This window comes from Palaemon carinicauda, chromosome 27 (assembly GCF_036898095.1).
Source record: "Palaemon carinicauda isolate YSFRI2023 chromosome 27, ASM3689809v2, whole genome shotgun sequence".
NCBI lineage: Eukaryota > Metazoa > Arthropoda > Malacostraca > Decapoda > Palaemonidae > Palaemon > Palaemon carinicauda.
The window spans coordinates 63,206,630-63,223,336 of NC_090751.1; the positions used below are offsets into that span (position 1 = coordinate 63,206,630).

Sequence of the window (16,707 nt, forward strand, 5' to 3'; positions counted from 1 at the left end):
TTGTTGCGCTATATTGCGAGATTTGGATCTACGTGAAGAGTGAATCCATCTAGTAACTTGATTCACAAATTTTGCTATTCGTATGATAGTCGTTAAGCTTTCACCTTTACACAACTAGTGCCCTATAAAAGACGAATGTAAAATTTAGAAAAAAATCTGCTTTTGTACTGTTACTTTTATTAAAGACAAGTCTCCTCTACTTTAATCTGCGAAAATGGTATGAAAATTGTAAAGAAAAAGTGATTGCTTTAAGTTTTAACTAACTCATTAGGAACTGACGAAAACTTTTAGAAGAAATAAAAAAAAAGGTAGCAATACCAGTAAGCTTGTATAAGAAAGTCTAATTTATAACCAGGAATTAAAGGAAAATGAGAACCGGCTACAAGAATTTTACATTTAATATTTTGGGCTTCTTGTGAGCAGTCTGTGAACTATGTATAGTATTTGATAGAATTAGAGTTTTAACGATGCAGTCGACAAACAGGTGTCCCGTTAGATCTTGTAACAGACGTATCACATGCTATCAAAGATGCAAAGCATGCGGAAAATTAACTTTAAAATACGCGTTTCGAGATGAGAAACATAAATCTCACGTGAAGAAAACTGGTAAAGTTATCCGTACTTCGCAATTGAACGTATAATGGAAGGGGTTTCAGAAATGTGATGAGAAAAACGGTAATAACACAGCATTCTATTTCTCGTGAACTAAAAAGGCTTAGAAAACAGATACATAAAGCAATATCAAATAGGATAAAACTAGGCTGTCTTGCTATTGATTGCCGTTCTTGCTCATAAACACTTGATGTAATAGCGCATATGAAACTGCCCGGAAATTGGAAAAATGATGGAGAGAACCGCTGTGAAAAGGGAGTGTTGCCTACACGCCTTCACACTGTTTGTGTGCATGGTGTAATTGTGTCTGTGTAGAGAGAGAGAGAGAGAGAGAGAGAGAGAGAGAGAGAGAGAGAGAGAGAGAGGGGGGTGTTTCTGGGAGAGCGTATTGGAATATGCTAAATAATAAGCTTAATTGATTGGGATTATGACATTAGAAATTTAGATTTTGAAATAGTACATCATTTTGAAATTATACATTCATATTAGATTTAAATTAAATGCTTGAATTTGATTATCGTACGTAAATGTTGTAAAATATTATTTACTGAAAATGTGACATGGCAGATCTATGCTGACCTTCAAAATTCTGACCACAGATGATAAGCCGTGAAGGTCAAAAGATGTGAGAATTTAGATATTGCTGTACACTATTATGAATAAGGACAATGTTACATCTTACATATTTATAAATTCTTTTATTAGATACACTGGTAAGCCTTTATCAATCTGAAAATAAATAAATAAATTAAGCTCGATTGCCGTTAGTATCAGCTCGTATGCCAAGGTCCCTGGAATGTTTCTTTCCAAGACAATATAATACCGAAACAAAAAGAATTATTAGAGCCTTTGCGGGTAATTGTAAGAGCCAAAGTTCATGAGAAAAGTATCCTTACCACAAATCATCTTTGGCGTTTTCAGGAGGCAAGTATTTTGATTAAAAGCTTGAAAGTATTTTTCTTTGTGAATATTTTATTAAATATATATTTATATATCTCCATGTTATTTTTATGTACAAAAGCCATCTATATAACCTTACAAACGTAGACTATTTTTTTTCTCTACCAAAGAAAAATGTATCGTTTTGTAACCTTGCCTGAAAATATGGGACTTGGTGGTTTTTACCAATCGAATTCCATAGGAAGAAGAAGAACGCATTACAAGAGACAGTTTTGATATTCTCGTTCAACTTCAGTTCCCAGAATTCGAGGTATGTGACGCTCTGTTAGCACAAGAAAGTTTTAACGTGAATATTTCACTTTCAAATAAGTGGGGAGTATTTACTTGGCTGCTTTCGAAAGAACAACTAGCAGAGAATCTAGGGGAGAAACAACCTAGCAATCTTTAGCAATGACGCAGAAACTAACTTTAGAACAAATGACACAGCCAATTTTGCTAAATGAGGGGCAACATGAAAGGCCAGGCCGATTTGGCTAACTGAGCGCCACGGAATTCTTAAGTTCAATAATTGAAAACAGTGAACTACAGAGTTCATAGATCATGACACTAAACGGGTGCATATTAGCTGAAAATGGAACACAGGGCAAAGGAGGGAACTGTTTTACTCACTGAAGAACAGCATTTTTTGGGTGGTTAGTCGAGAACCTCCCATAATTTTTTTTTTTCGGAAGGACAAGGCTTTCAAAATTCACCTTTCACTAGTCTTACAAAATAATCAAATAGCAAACTACATTTCCATGAATATTATTATTTTACACACAACTGGAAGGGCAAACACCATGAAAGCAAACACGTGGCCTAAAGTAAACACGAAGAAGACCAAAGGGTTATAAAGGGTATGCTTATCAGATAATGAGTAGTTAAAAGCATTTCGAGTTAGAAACTACTTCAGATACCTGGCGTTAAAATTAATCGAAAACAGCTCATAATAAAGTCTGAAATCACAAGCGCAAAAACAGTAGACACACTCCAACATTTTTCTTTGTAATGTCATTTGCTGCTTTGTGATTTCACACTACTTATTTTTATACAAAAGAAAGAAGGCATTATCTTATGACAAGAATTATTCCCAGATAGAATTAGCCAATCACAAGTTTTTGTTATGTACTTAGGAGCCTTATCATTGGTTCCACTTTTCGGTATTACCAATTTGTTGCATTTCTACTTCTTAATAAAGAAAAAAAGGATGATTATTATAACCAATCCATCATTATGCCTCTCATGGTAGGAGACGAGTCGTAGGTTGTGATTGGATCACTCTAATCCGTGTTAAGCTTGAGCTGACCTTTCGTAAAACTAATAACTAGATGTTCATATTACAAGCTACTTAATATTATACAGCATAGGTAAATAATCCTTGATGAAGAAACACACGCGCACTGCCAAAATACTCTACTGTGCGAACTACATGAATGTGTACGGGAAAATTGAGGTACATAGCATTTGATCATCTTCATAAATACATAATGATTCATCTCTATATATATCTTATGTATATTTTTCATTAATCGATGTATTGACCCGCATTATATATCTATTCTGATGAAAGGTCAATACATAAACCTTAGCAAGAAAAAATAAATATATCTTTATATATTTTTATATTTATGTACTTATTGTTGAGTGCTAACCCTTTCACTGACTAGTCAAAACATAAAATAATGTGAAGGGGAATGATAGCAAAATACAGTGTCTAGCCTTAAGGTTTCAAAAATAAACATCTCGGTTAAAAGATAGCATTTGTAATTATCCAAAATTGAGAAAAAGCCCCGTGTTACCACCAGATTATCTGCAAAGCACAATGTAGGGCGACGCTATTTACTGTCATAAGCATAGATATATACAAATATATATATATATATATATATATATATATATATATATATATATATATATATATATATATATATATATGTATGTATGTATGTATGTGTGTGCGCACTTTCATTATGCATTAAGCCCTGTCAAGATGGAATCAGCAGTTAACCTCACTTCAAATTCCAATATCCTCACAACACAATGTGCACCCAAGAATGCCTGGCACCACAAGATAATTTCAGTTCCGGAGAATCTGTGGTCTTCGAAAGTACATAATCATGAGGTCATGTTATTCGGTGTGGAAACCCACTGTAGACGTTTGTCATTCTATGGTTTAATTGTTTTTTTTTTAGAAGTTCATAGGGTTTATAGTATTGATGTGATAAAAGTCTATTGTCAATTTTCTCTTGTGGGGTTACTTTCATGTTTATTTGCCGACCCCTTTTTGAATTAGGTTAAATGTTTGAATTTTGGCTATATTGCCAGAGCTGGGGGCAAGAGACCGTTCAGTGCCTAAGTGAAGAGAGGAAAACCCTGCAGTTACACCATGAAGTATAAATTAGGGCGACTGGACAGCAAGATTCATTTTTGAGAATCAAGACTGTAATACCCTGTTGATAAAGATTCAACATGTATAGTGGTCACATATATATGAATATACTACATAATTCTGAGATTTGCGGAATTCATGTGGGACAGTTATGTGAATTGTGACAGTATAATAAAAGCATCCTTGGTAGCGGTTGAGGGACATTTTTATGTGCGACGTAGTAGTATATGTGTGACAGACTGAACACTTATCCATTCTAATTTTCTTCGCAAGTTTTATAATTTTGAAGTTCAACTCTACAAAAGAAAATTAATTTGGGTACTCGTTGGCTTGTCAACATTTAATAATAAGGATATAGTTGAAGAGCAGAGTATTTCAGATTATAATTAGGTTAATTCTGGTACTGTTAATTATTCAGGACTAAAGGATGGCTCTTTTCCTAATATTATCTAATGTGAACGTTTGTGCTTTTTTCTGTTGTAACCTTGTGCTGCCATAGGTGTATTTCCTAAAGTCTATGTTTGACACTGATAAAAGTTTCGATTTTTTATCCAGCTAGTATTGAACTCGTTCGTAATTTTTATTTAGCTAGTATTGAACCCGTTCACTGTTTTTATACCATGTTTACAATATTTGTTAATTCTTTTGTTTAGAGTTACTTATTGATTTTAACGGTGTATGATAGTGTAAAATAGCAATTTTTTGCGTACCTTATACCTGAACATTGTCTTGATTTTCCAGGTAAGCTTTTTAAGAGCTTTATATAAAGGTTTGATAGGGATCCTCATCATCTTTTTAGTGATTGTCTGGGCGAGGTTTATTCTCGCAGCTAAATTTGTGATAATCATTATGACTGTTAATCTACTAATTGGTCTTTATGTCAGTATAGGAAGTGGTACAAAAAATAACAAAGTCTTCTGAGGATTTCTCTCCCTTAGCTTCGGGGTTGTAGGCTGTATGGCACACAATTCTGGTAATATGGTGATCGATTCGGCTGGTGTTATTAAGGTCCATTGTTTTACAGATCATATCTCTGCTTCACTTTAGGTTCCTTCCTCTTGTGTCTGTGATAAAAGTTTTCATCCATCATCATTTCGGTTCCCTTTTCTTCAACCCATTATCATTCAAATGTAAAGTTTGATGACATTTCCAAAGGTGTCCTGTTTTCTGCTCTTGCTGTTTACCAGTAGCGAATGAAAGCCTTCATCACCTTCTGTTGGTCCTGCCTTTATCCCTTCACCTACAAATTGCCGGTGAGACTTCCAGGATGTCTTCTCACTACAGGTGTATACTAGCTCCCTGCAATATGTTGCTCATCCTTTTTTTTTCCTCTCTCTCCAATCACCCTTCTCATGTCAGCATTACTCTGTGAGCTATCAGAGGCTTGCTTATTGGTAGTTTTGACCTTTTGTTGTGTTTGCAGCTTACGCTCCCAGTTATCCTGTTAGTTGAATTCTTGCCAACCATACTCCTGTTTTCAACTCTGCACCTGCCTTCAGCGGCACTCCCATATATGTTCTTTAGCATTTTGCTGCATGCATATTCTGGTTTCTTTTGTACCTTCTCGTCCTGCTGATTGAACTTCTACTGTAGTTCCTAGTGTTCCTTGAACTGATTGGGATCGATTGGCCGGTCTATAGTAAATTCCTCAAGTCAAGGCTTTACCTTCAAACAAGGTTTGTTCAAAAACCTCAACTATTCACCTCCTGACTTGAATTCTTGTTAAGGGAACTGCCCCTGATTAGGCCTCTTCACTTCCGTCTAGTGAAGCCTTTACTTCTCATTACTTCCACAGAGTCTTCTAGGCACAGCAATTGTTCTTGGTCTTCCTCTCTTGATTATTCTTGCTACGTTTGGTAATGGAGCCACTCTTCAATCCAGCTGTCAACTATTGAGGGGCACATTAGTTTAGATGACTAGATTTGTTGATAGATTTCGAAAGAATTTCAGCTTCTGAGAAACTGAGATGATAAATTTTTCTTTGTCCTTCCATGGTAACAACATGATGCCTCCTTCGGCAGAACTAATAGATCTCTGGTAGGAAGAGGCATCAGAAACCAGGGAGAGGTACTAGAAATCCAGCGAAGTCATACAATCACAAGGCAGAGATGAAAAAAAGAGTTGGCTGATTTTGAATTTGATCACTTAATATATAATGCAACTGCAGATATCCTCTTGGATGTTCTAGATTGTTTAGCAGGCTAAGAATCTGGTTAGGGTTACGACAAACCAATAATGAAGTTCACATGACAGGAAATTTGCTTCCGCATAACAACCATTGTTAATTATGTTTACCTCAGATACTACACCCTATGCAGTATAAAAGTGATTTTGTATGGGAAGGAAAACAGGAAGGGTTGATAAATCTTGCAAAAAATATTTTAGTGCATAGCTGTGATGAAAACAAACTTTAAAATTTTAATGCTGTTCATTTAATTGCCAGTATAGAGTAGTCAGTCACGAAAAGGACTGTGAAATGAACTTTACCTTTTCTTGCAAATGAGCTCATTACTTTTTACACCTTATCTTCGAGTTAATAACTTTGACAGATATAGTATACTGGTGCAAGAGGACAAAGGAAAGGCTCCTAAAACTTTATCAGTGACTTTAAGGTAATCTATGGTTATATATGTATTTAAACATACATATTCTTATAAACTCTCCAATGAGACATGGAAATTTTAAAAACTTAAAGGCTACCAAACTAATTGAACCTTAAATAAAATTAAAATTTAAAAACTTTTGCTAATTATAGTGCTAGTATTGAATGGACTTCTTTGCTATAAGACCACCCTTGAAGTTCAGAGAATGTGTCAATGGTGACGGCTCAGTACCTTTGGATATTGACTGGGTGGGGGTATTGATACCAGGGATAGCTGTCTGATGAGATAAAAGAAGAATATTTTCTACATGTAACAGCAGGTTTGCTGTTTAGGAAGAAACCACGCAACTTGTTAATCAGGACCTTTAAATTATGTCAGTCCAGTAGAATTTCTTGTTTTTAATGTAAGGAGCTCTTGATTTTCTATAATTACGGCAGCAGTAGGACAGGATATGTTCCTCCAAAAATTACCAAAGCTTTTATATAATTTCTCTCATTTATTATAATCAATTAGGATTGGTTGGATCTTCGTCACAGTATTCTTCCATGCCTTGCTTCTCTTTGGGGAGAAGGACTGACACTTGACATCTCCCATTCCATCAACAAGTAGCTTCATCTTCATTCTCAACTTTCTTTGTTTATTAACTTTCACATTCCAATCCCTTTCTTCAGACTTCTTATGTTCAATTCTCTTCACCATCTTAAGGTACATGGTATAGTTGAAGTTTTCCTGATCTGCGCTGTTATAACTGTGCTGTTCTAACTACTATAAATGCTATTCATTCCAGTGGTCCTACCTGGGAATAGAACCTAAAGGCATTTCCATTATCTTGTCACATGATTATATAATTTATACTTTAGGTTATATTCTTCAGTTCATGGTTCCTTCCATTGTGTTAAGTAGTAAGTCTTTCGGAAATGTCTCTGGTTCCTATAAAACTTAAGTACAATTTCCATACATAAAGTTTGAAACATATCTCCAATAAATTTTTAAAGAGTAATAGTCATTAATGAATAAGATTAAAAAGAAATTTATCTGTGAGGTTCAAAGTTATCTTTGGTTCTGTGAAATTTAAATTCATGTTAAAAACCTTTCTAAAGTTGCTCTCCATGCATCTGCCATTAGTTCTGCTTAGTTCAACTCTTGGAAGAATTTTTCTGCAAGGGTTTTCATTTTGAATTTGAAAAAGAAAGGTTATCCTTGGAAATTTTCTGCAGTTTATTGTATTTTCAAAGCTTGCCTTACTATGCTGCAGTTTTCTTGGTCACCCTTAAAAGAGGTGAATACGAGTCCACGATTTTGTTCAGTGCACTAGAATACTTTCAATAATCCAACTCACCTATTGTTGAGGAGTCTGCCATTTTATGAGTAGAGAAACTTTCCTTTTCTTCAACCTAGATTAGGTTTGGGAATTCCCTCCTTAAGGAGAAAATTAAGTTTAACAAATACTAGCTTGTAAAGACAAAACAGAAATTATACCAATAATCTTGTAAAGAGGCAGGTGGCATTAACTCTAATATATCAGGTTTTATGGATGGCCATGTGTGTTCAGGATAGTTGTAGGATGTTTCTGACTGACTGGGTTGTCTTGGTAGTGTAAGGCTAAATGGGTTAAGTCTGTCAGTCATACATATTCTTATGCAATTTCCAGACACTAAAAATTACTTTGCAAAAGAAGTAATATTCAAATTAAAATCTCAATATATTCTGCTACTTTTGGCCCAAATGATAATCAGGAGCCAAATGTTATAGGTTAATCTAAAGGGTCATTGGAAAGCTTGTTATCACCATTCTAAAAGTAGTCATAGTGTAGAAGAATCTACAAGTTCACAATCAGATATTTCAGTGTTAAACTCTTGCTATCTTCTAGAAATTCATTAAAGTAGAGGGAGAAGAGTTTTATTTTAAGTGTGGGATTCTGTAATGGCATACCTAGACATCTACAGTAGTTTGTCTTGGCTATAACAGAAGAATTTGTCAAGGCGAATACATAACTTTGTCCTTTTTGTTGATCTATTGTATATCTCTTGATACAATGATAATACATTATTGTCCCTTTCCTTAAAGGAAACAGAAGTTCACATAATATGAGACAGTAACTACTTTAATTAAGACTGTCACACATTTTTAGGATAACTCTTTAGGAAAAGACACACAGATTACACCAGTCTTGAAAAAAAAGTATCTGTTACCACCCAAACCGAGGGTAACCTTCCTCCATTTGGGAAGTATACAATTTATAAAGTATGTTTTGAGGGTTCTGATAACTTCAGCTCCTGATTATGGCCGCCAGTGTCCTTAGAGAGCCTAGCCTTAAAGTTGGAGTTATGGATTCACAACTCCAAGGATAAAGAAAACTGGAGAGTTGTCATCAACTCGGAGTAGAGCACAAAACATACAAGCGTGATTTTGTAGTTGTTTTGGTCTCCTTAAAGGGAGGAACACATGCCACATTGTATGTGCAACACAAGTGCAAGTTCACATGGCAATCCTTAATTTGTGAGTATCTGAGGAAGTGTGTGTGAGGCAGGAAGATCAGTTAGAGGCTGCCTTTACAAAGCCAAAGAAGTTACCTTCAGTGAATTGGACTTTAGTGCTTTTTCTCACGTCTTGATGTCTGGGGTACCTAACACCGATCTAGCATATACTCCCATCAACTGTTTAGTATATAATATGTGCTCTTTTTTATATGTAAAAAAATATAAGCTTTGTATCCTGGTGAATATTACCCTATCATAAACTATTTCTCACTAGATGTAACAAGAGCAAAAAGAAATAATCAATTACCAAACTAGCTTATTTTTGTCATGAAGCGATTGCCCGATTCCAAAGTTACTGTCGTAGTAAATACAATGTTGTTAGTTTGGAAGTTTAGTATAGTCATAAACCCTCCTATCAACCTTGGGTAGGTGTTCTAACTTTGAACTCTTTCATGGTTTCAGCCGATATATAATTAAAGTCACAAGTCTAACTGAAGGGTGCTTCTTCCGCATCAATTGGGTCTCTCATAAGTTGGATGGATAGTTTTATTAAACATATTCTCAAACCTTTGGCACTATTAATATTACTTTACCTAGAAAAGGCAGACTGTTCTTTCATGACAATAATGTGCAGTTATTGAAACTCGATGTTAAACGCATGCAAAAATTTCTGACAAATTATGCAAGATGGCAAAGATAGATTATCTTGAGAAAGATAAGGTACAATACAAGGGTCATTTGTATTTACTAGGTTTCATATGTGCAACTAAATATGCTGAAACACGTGTTTCATGTACAAAGCAATATTTTTAAAAATTAGTTTGACGATTGCAAATGAAGTTGTTGAGCAATTTCTTCTTTTCTATTAAAGGGGGTTTAAAATAAGATTCCTTGTTAATCTCCATCAAAATCTGAGTGGGTAGATATTTCTTTTCATAACTCGTAATCATTACCGCATGACAAGGCATTAGCGTTTGTATTTTTTTTTTTTTTTTGAAACCTTAAGTCTTTGACAAAACTGAAGACCGAGTTTGACCTGACTAGCTTAAAAGTATGACTACAATGTTATTACATTCCTAATAAAGATATCGTCCTCTTGGCATTAAAAATTTCAAGATAAAACAATTGAAACGATAAAAAATTGGTACACACCAGTACACAAAATCTTGAAATCACATCAATTCACGAGTGAGGACTTCTTACACAAAACAAAATTACCTTTCTCTCTTATGTCACAGTCCTTAATACTTGCAAACACGTACAAGAATAGCTGCATGACTTTCTTCCTTGACTGTCATTGTCGTGAGTTCCCTCTCACAGGAGAGATGATATTTCAATCCCTGTTATCTACGTAGGCTACATAGAAATAAAATCACTACAATTATTTTTCGTGTCAGCACGGACTAACAGGCGACATAAGAATTTGTTGTCTTCAATTTTCTTTGTTGAAATTCACAATTAAAGCACCTCATTATGACGTTAGATTCACAACACTTGGTGGGATTGAGATGAAGGAAAAGAGAGAGACGGAGACAGATTTATCAAATGCCTATTTGCCTAATTATGACCGGACTGAGTAGTTGAATTTAAAATTTCCAAACAGGGGAAAAATAGAAGGGAAATGGGAGAAAACGTGCGATATGAAAAGAAACCGAAACAGATGAAAATAAAATTCTGGAGACTACCTTTTTCACATTCAGGACGACTCGGGGTAAGCTTAATTGGTGTTTGGGAAAACCAAGATTTCCTGTCTCTCTCTCGATTAATCTATATATATATGTACTGTAAATATACATATATTTCTTTAGTGTGATACTTCTTTGGCTGGGTATTCTAGCTTATGTGGATGATGGAACGCGAGGGTAGGGGTCATGGCGAAACCTAGCCCTGTCGCCTGGACTGCTCACCTTGAGGGCGCCACCTGCTCCACGACCTGTTATGAAACGAGAACAAGAACAACAACAAAGTCAGTTGATGATACAAATTGTGAGAAATGCATAATTATTGGTGGTAAAGTTTCTGTAATACAATAGTTAGAGAAAACCACTGTCTTAGTGTTATGGTATTAAAAGCTTAAGGTTCCATGTACGTATAATTGTGAAGTAAATATTTTAAATAAAATCATTTTACTGTTAAGTCATAATCAAGACACCCAGTTTATAAAACACCAAAAGTTAAAACAAATTGGTAAAAGAGGTCATGAAAAAGGCGTTACAATTTTACATCTATTTTAAGAAAAGATTCTTATGCATGCTTACAAACATTTCTGGGATGGTTATTTTGCTTAGATTTTAAGACAGTTGCAGATTAGAAACCAATAATTGTTTTAGATTCATTTTTACATTATTACAAATAAGATTAATTTTGATGTCAATATTATTAAAAATATAAGATTTCTCCTTAAAGAATAGTTTATTTTGTTTATATAGAAACTCGTCTAATGATTAGCCCATTTTTCAAGTTGCTATAAATTTCCTGTGGCGAAATTGAAATATTTCCATTCTATTGCCCATTTTCACTATTCAACCATAAAATAGGTTTTGATCACTTATATGTACTATACATAGTTTTCATGCAACCAAAATGTTACTTAATACTTTTGCATATAATCTGACATCGAAACTTTCTCTCAAACCCCATTTTCATTTCATACCAATACAGTAATCTTTATGTGTAAGATCTGTTTCTTTTTCCATTGTTTTTAAGTTTATCTTAATTCAGTTTTTATCTGATATCTTAGCGAAAATCCGTAAATGCTTTTTTTGACTATCGGCCGAAGAAAAATTCCTAATAGTAGATTCCATCCAGTAAATATGTTAGAATTAGAAATGCCTTGTCCATTACCTATCACATTTGGGGACGTTACATACATACAGTACATACATACATACATACATACATACACACAGCTCTTGATGAAAACGGTAGTCTGAACATTTAAAACAATACTGCATAATCTACCAGAAATATGAAAAGACCAAAGTACTAATAGTTTATTAGTGAAAAAAGTAAGTCTTGAGTAAATGCGTTTAAAAGTCAACGTGCTTGTGGAGAAAGTAATAAAAATCCTCGAAACACTGAGTATCGGGAACTAACCACAGACAGAGTTAGATTTTATGGGAAGTGTTATGTAATGAAATCCAACAGATGGTGTATATTATCTACTAATATCAACCCTAATATGTCAGTACCAAACGTGGGAATGTAATAATGAAGTATTCCAGTTTTTAAATAACTGTGGCTCAACATGTTTGTTGTTGTTGAATATCTGTTTTGAGAAATACGGTCAATTCTTATATCGAAAGAGCTTTAATCGACACTTTTCCAGCAAGTACATATCAAAGCATATGTCAGATAACAAGTGACTAAGTCTTTTACGTCCTGCTCTTGACGTTCAATATCAACGCTTGTTCATTTTCGTGAAGGTATTTTGAGGCTTTTCCATATTTCATATTCCTTCTAGTGGACAGGTATAATACTTACAAGCTTCAAGTAAAGAGCCTCTGGAATCCGCACCCAAGAAATTCTGAATCTTCAGATAAAGTCTGTTTGAATCAAAATACACTAATCTGTAAATAACACTTGAATATCTTTATTACATACAAGTAAATGAACAAGATGAAGAACTCGCCTACTTGTTTTAAGACTTAAAAACAAATAAGTTTACAGATCGTTCTGTCCCTTTGTATATTCACTTCGACTTACTTTTGCAGTTTACGAGGCTTATTCGTAACTGCTCAATAGGATGGGTTTTTGCACTTCTTCGAAATAATCAGTTGCTGATAACCTTAGAAATTACGACTCCACACAAATCTGCACAAACTAGTTGACATTAATTGCGAGTCGCAAAAGGTAATTTGTGGGTTTTATCCATGGACAGCAATGCAAGTGATTTTACATAAGAGTGATTTGCATTCCCAGTAAATGAAAACTTTTAAAATTAATATGGAAAGGATTATATAGACATTAAAATGTTTCCGAGCTTTGTTTATGAGATTAATTTCTTACTTCATGAATTTTTCAAGCTCTTTCAAGCTGCTGACATAGAACATGTATTTTTTTTTAATCAAATGAACAGATAATACTTTTTTTGTTTGTTTAAGAGCTACCCAAACAATAAAGCCAATTGTGTCATTCTCACAAATTCCATCGGTTTATGAAAATAAAGAACGCCTAGTCGACAAAGATTTCATTAGAACAGAACGCATTGAAGCTCTAAGACGAATTTAGGAGAATAAACATGATAACATAGCTAAATTTAGCTACATGAGTTAGCTAGGGCCAATGCAACGAATGTTCCATTTAAGCAATTATTTTTCAGTGAATGTTGATAGTATAATTACCAATTAAAGTGTCCCTTAATATGGATAACAAACCATCATATTAAAAACACAGGTCAAAGGATTCAGGAAATATTATGACAGACCACGTATATTCCTCATCTTTTAAGTGTATGATATTAAAGAATAAAAAAAAAGAGAAAAAAAGAAGAGTCCGTAGATGCCACGCTATGTATATGGGATTGAGAAGTTTGATGTGTACAGCGTGACAACGAGAATGGATGTGGCTGTCTGTGTGTGACAGGTGTAAGAGTCTTAGTGAGGCACACTGGACTTACCACAACCAAGTGGCAAACAATATAGGAGCTAACGTGTGATAGAAATATTACTATCCGATAAGGAAATCCAGAAAGCTACAAATTTAGTATAATCAATTTCATGGCAGGAGTTGAAAACCTGTCTTTACTATATCAAGAACAATGATGGGGACAGAGCCTCCCTAGATAAAATAACAGACTATACAAGAAACACAAGTCCAAATTCTTATGTAGTTGCAGGGTTGAATGCTGTACATGCAGCACTACACGATCAAATCCTGCCAATGCGTTCAAGTTTTGACTGAATTTTTTCAAACTTTTGTGAAGATAAAAGATGTATGAAATTAAGAAAACGGAAGCACAAAGTGTCATTCATAAGGACCCAGATTCGTGTAGGACTGAGCCAGTCCAATTAAACGTTTCCATGAGGGGTTAAAAGAAATGACGATATTTCGTGGAGTAAAATCATCTGGGTATATAGATAGATAGGACAAGAAGGTATAGAGGCCTTTAACGAAAAACAGAAATTATTAGGGAAGAGAAAAGATTCCCTTAAGATACGTCTACAAATAAGGAAAGTGACAGCTATAGCACCATCAGTTACAGCGTGATATCTTCTCAGATAAACTAGAAATTAATTTGCAGAGTATGAGTGAAGTGATACACATGCGTTTATAAGTAATAGGGATAAAGTAAGCCAGGCACTGCTTACAGTCCTCGGATATAAATGTATTGTACATAGTTACTGGTATATATAACAACCAAATTTCCCGAAAAAAAGGCTGGTAAAAATAAAAGGAAGGACTGGCCAACAAAAGGCCTCACGGAAACTCATAGAGAAGGTTGACAATTCCAGTGGATCAGAAGGTAAGCTGCAAGTAGTTTCAAAGACTTTTACTATGGTAAGAGGAAAGAAAATAATACGAAGACTAAGAGGGTTTCGAGAAGTGGCCATTCTATAGAAAAGACTGTGGAACTCCGTGCCATGATGAGAGATTCAAACTAGTTTTTTCGATTTGAGGTAAAAAGGTGGGGTAATACTGTTTAGGATGGACAAGAAGACAAATTCTGATAACCCTCCAATGCGAGACACGTAAAGTATAGCATCGTAACGTTAGAGGAACCATTTTTGTGTTCTTTTTTGGGGGGACAGGATTGAATTTATGAATTTCGGCCATATTGCCGGCGCAGAACTTTTTTTTTTTTTTTTTTTTTTTGTAAGGCTTTGGCTTCAGAATTGTTTTTTTTTTTTGTAAGGCTTTGGCTTCAGAATTTTTTTTTTTTTTTTTTTTTTTTTTTTTTTTTTTTTTTTTTTTTTTTTTTTTTTTTTTTTGGTAAGGCTTTGGCTTCAGAGAAGAGGGAAATGTTACAGGGAAGTTGACTTTTTAGATGTTTGCTCATTAAGCCACCTTTGTATCTCATCATAGTACAAATTTTAATGCATTTTAGCCTAACTCAACACACAAGGAGCTTTAATAGAGAGAGGGAGAGAGAGAGAGAGGGCAATAAAACATACAGAAGATTCAGTAACATTCAGCAAAAAAAAAAAAATACAGTATTATCAACGTCGTGAAGACTAAGTATTTAAAGACTATTAATATAAAGTGTATTTGTAGTTTATGTGCTCAGGTTTCTAATTATCTGTGGAAGAATTCAAATGTAATTTATAGAAAGTTTTATCTAATCATTGTCAGTCTTTGATCAACATTCAAAGTGCATAATTAAGTAAGGATAAAATGCATGTTTGCGCCCAAAGCTAAGAACCAAGCTTTCAGTATTCGCCGCGATCAGTCACCTAACTTGTCAAATTAATCTTGGCCCGCCAGAGCGGTAAAAATGAAAAGTGACAGATCATGTACATCAACTTCTCCCCCAGTTTAAGTGGAGTCATTTTTCTAAAAGAATTTGACGCATTTCAAAACAGAAACTGATCTCTCTTATGAAAAAGAATGGTCTCACACACAGTTACATAAACAGCTAATAAAACAAAAGTGAATGAAACGCATATAAAAGAAAATTAAACCACTAGATAACTACAATTTACAACCACACAATCAAGTCCTTAAATACTGCAGTAAGAATCTTTTTGAAATATCTCTTATTTTCACCTTCACCGCCCCAACCTTATCTATCTTCCTTTTTGCTCGACCTCCAACTCCGGATTAATATCTCAAGAGACCGATTTCTTCTGAAAATATAAAAAGTATTTTCCTGTCTGCATAGATGAAGTGTATTCAAATTTCCCTCGCCACATCAGCAAGGCTTCCTTCTACTCGTTTCTACTTTCGGGTAAGTTTACTAACATCTTTTCCCTATGTTTCATAATGTTTTATCACCCTTCCGTCTTGATGATTTTAACAATTCCAAGATGTCATGACTTTCCCTATTTTCTACTTGTCTTTATCACGTAATTATTATTTTTCTCTTCTTTTCAAAGCTCCTACTCCTAAATCACTCACCAGCCACGTCGTCGGCGCCCTCAGCAATTGGCAGCTCCGTCAAATGGTCATACATCCCGTACCTGCCATACATTTGTTATTCATTATTCAAGTCTGTTCACTGTTTATGCAAGTGTTTTTAATGAATAGCATCATGTGGACCTCATAAAAAATGGGCCTTCCTTGGCCACATTTTTTTATTTTTTTTTTTTATTCTAAGACATTTATTTGTTATACATAATAGCTCCGGTCAACTAAATTTGTGTTTATTGGTAAGACTGATGGGCGATTAGTTATTTACTGATAGAATTACGTTAAAATAGACGACAAGGACTAAAAGTGTAACACTAAACTTAGTGATTTGGAAAATTTAATTTGGCAAAAGATATTTTATTAAAAAGTAAAGGTTTTATGAAAGTGCTTTCAATTTGCTTTAATTTGATGATTTCACATTATCTGATGATAGCGAACCCGTAATATGTCTAAAATCTTCGTATTTTTCTAAACTCACATGCCACCTATTTCTTTTTATATAAATCCAGAAAGTCTATTAATATAAACACGTACAGGTTACTGAGAGCATAATGCCATGACCAGGACAAGGAAATGACGAGAAAATGCATTAGCAATAAAATCATGGAAATCTCAA

At 34.4% G+C, this 16,707-nt stretch overlaps 1 protein-coding gene across 1 annotated transcript in view; it reads right to left on the minus strand.

The window, feature by feature from the left end:
- Positions 1-9,919: 9,919 nt before the first annotated feature.
- The window catches only part of LOC137620741 (KH domain-containing, RNA-binding, signal transduction-associated protein 2-like), a 585,605-nt gene continuing 578,817 nt past the window's right edge, over positions 9,920-16,707 (minus strand). The window contains exons 7-8 of the mRNA XM_068351118.1: positions 16,080-16,141; positions 9,920-10,956 (exon numbers count right to left, since the gene is read on the minus strand). Of these exons, the coding sequence (XP_068207219.1) occupies positions 10,862-10,956; positions 16,080-16,141 (157 nt within the window). The 3' untranslated portion in view covers positions 9,920-10,861. The remainder of the gene's footprint in view (positions 10,957-16,079; positions 16,142-16,707) is intronic.